The sequence below is a fragment of the Amblyraja radiata genome, chromosome 28 (assembly GCF_010909765.2).
Source record: "Amblyraja radiata isolate CabotCenter1 chromosome 28, sAmbRad1.1.pri, whole genome shotgun sequence".
Classification (NCBI taxonomy): domain Eukaryota; kingdom Metazoa; phylum Chordata; class Chondrichthyes; order Rajiformes; family Rajidae; genus Amblyraja; species Amblyraja radiata.
In genome coordinates this window covers 459641-462057 of record NC_045983.1, presented here as the reverse complement: position 1 = coordinate 462057, position 2417 = coordinate 459641, and the positions used below count along the sequence as shown (strand labels likewise).

At 49.5% G+C, this 2417-nt stretch overlaps 1 protein-coding gene across 1 annotated transcript; it reads right to left on the bottom strand.

The window, feature by feature from the left end:
* Window positions 1-345: 345 nt before the first annotated feature.
* On the bottom strand, window positions 346-1170 carry LOC116989128 (probable G-protein coupled receptor 139). The gene has a single exon (XM_033046354.1). It carries the CDS (start codon window positions 1168-1170, stop codon window positions 346-348), a length of 825 nt encoding a protein of 274 aa, XP_032902245.1.
* Between the last annotated feature and the right edge of the window lie 1247 nt (window positions 1171-2417).

The window sequence follows — 2417 nt, the reverse complement described above, 5'->3', positions numbered from 1 at the left end:
TCCAGCAAACATCAATCCCAAATGGAAGACGCAGTTGGAAAAGTTATTAGGGTGAGGGGGCGGGGTACCGTTCTCTCGTGTCAGGATTGCGAATTCCCCAAAATAGAAAGTGTTGGAGGACCTCGGCGATCAGACGGCATCTGTTGCAGAAATGGGCAGACGACGTTTTGCTCGGGACTCATCAAATTCTGGTGAACTGGGTCTGAAGAAGTCTCGACCCGAAACATCGTCTGTTCATTTCTGCAACAGATGCTTCCTAGCCCGCTGATTTGCTCCAGCACTTTGTGTTTTGCACAACGTCCCAGTGGCTGCTGTTCATTGTGTCTGACAATTACTTAGGTCCTCTCACCTTATTATGCATTTTGTAAGGAAACTGACGGGACGTTTCACCATATCCTTCAGTTGCTGCCTGAACTTGGTTTGTGTCACGGCGTAAAGACCAGTGTTTGTGCAGCAACTCAGGAGCTGAAGCATAAAGCCGAGTTCTTGCACAGAATAAGGTGGGAATTCAGTGATAGCCCACAAACAATAGATTCGCATCCAAATGGAAAACACGACAAATGCGGCCCAGAGCAGAATGAAATTCCCCGAGATGAAGAGTAACACAATGATAGACTTCCTGCGGCTCTCCATCTCTGGGTCTCGGCAACTATCCACATTGCCTTGAGCACGGAGTCTCTTGCGGGCTCTGCTCGCCACTAGAATACGTCTGACAGTCAATACGTTAAGCAAGAGTATGACAATGAACGCACCCACAGGAGTGATGAGATAATGAAGAAATTCAATTGCCCCCCATGCAGGCGAGGATACGACGCCGTTTCTTCCCCAGCAAAACCAAGGAAGATTATCGAGCATGTAAACGCCAGTCAGCATAAAATACCAAAACACGTTCTTTAAACAACTTAGCACAGTTACGGTCGCGATAACAGAGGCCGCAGTCTGCTCGGTGCAGTATTTAGATTTGAACTTCTGGCAACAAATGGCCACAAAACGATCAAAAGTGAAAGTGACGGTAAACCAGACCGAACAGTCGGTGGCTGCATAGAGCAGGACGGCGTGGATATTACACACCGGGATTGACTCAAGAAAAATAAACTGTTCTTCATAAACTATCGGAATGTGCCTCATTATTAAGTCCAGGATCACTACCAGCAGATCGGCAGACGCCATGGCCATCAGATAGTACGTCACACATTTGGAGAGACCGCATTTCCCCCGGGATAGAATGCAAATCGTCACGGAGTTAACTGTCAAGAATGAAATTTAATTAGAGTTATACATCCATGATTGATGAACACCAATAGCAGGGACACATTAACGACATTGATATGTCATGCGATCATATGGGTGGGATCTCATACAAAACAGAGGCAGGCGAGAGGTTAGAAGTTGGTATGGAGGGTGGTGAAGGGAAGGTCACTCTCCGTCAGTCACCAGGGGTTTTGGTCACTTGCCTGGAAAGCCTCGACCGAAGCGTGAACTGCATCTACTAATCAAAGATCCTACAGGATCTTTGCTGCTGACCGCACACACACACACACACACACACACGCGCACACGCACGCACGCACGCACGCACGCACGCACGCACCCACGCACGCACGCACGCACGCACCCACGCACGCACGCACGCACGCACTCACACACACACACACACACACACACACACGCACGCACGCACACACACACACACACACACATACACACACACAAACACACAAACACATCGCGAAGGTGGGGGCCAGGGACAGCGGAGGTGCGCTGTCTGCCCATAAAAATAAGTGGGGTGGAGAGAGAAGGGGAGAGAGAAGGGGAGAGAGAAGGGGAGAGAGAAGGCGAGAGAAGGGGAGCGAAGGGGAGAGAAGGGGGGGGGGAGTGGAGATGGTTTAAATTTAATAAAGATATGCCCATGTCCCACTTAGGAAAACTGAACGGAAACCTCTGGAGACCTTCCGCCCCACCCAAGGTTTCATTGAAGTTCCCGGAGGTTCCGGTCACTCTCCCTATTGGTGGAAAGTGGTTTCCGCGTTGTCGAGGCTTCTTCTATGATCCTGCGATTATTTCAAAACAAGAAAAACCGGCCTCGACCAAAAATAGGTTGCCATTTGGTCGAAGCCAGTGGAGTGGAGTCACTATTTACTTACAGGCAACCTTACTATCTCCTTGGCCCATTGGAGTTTTCAGCAAAGATCCGATAGGATATTTGGTTTTCAGGACCTAGAAGATCCACCGGAAAGTAAAATACCCGCTAACCTTATTAAACTTCTTAAAACTGTCTCCACTCCTTCTCCCCCACCCCCTTCTCCCCCTTCTCCCCCTTCTCTCCCCTTCTCTTTCCCCTTCTCTCTCCCCTTCTCGGTCCTACTCTCCCTTTCTTTCCCCTTCTCTCCCTCCCCAGGATTCGGTAAAGCAGCTTC

Excerpts from the sequence above, each read along its gene's own strand:
- LOC116989128 (XM_033046354.1), bottom strand. The coding sequence starts at position 1,170 with ATGGCGTCTGCCGATCTGCTGGTAGTGATCCTGGACTTAATAATGAGG.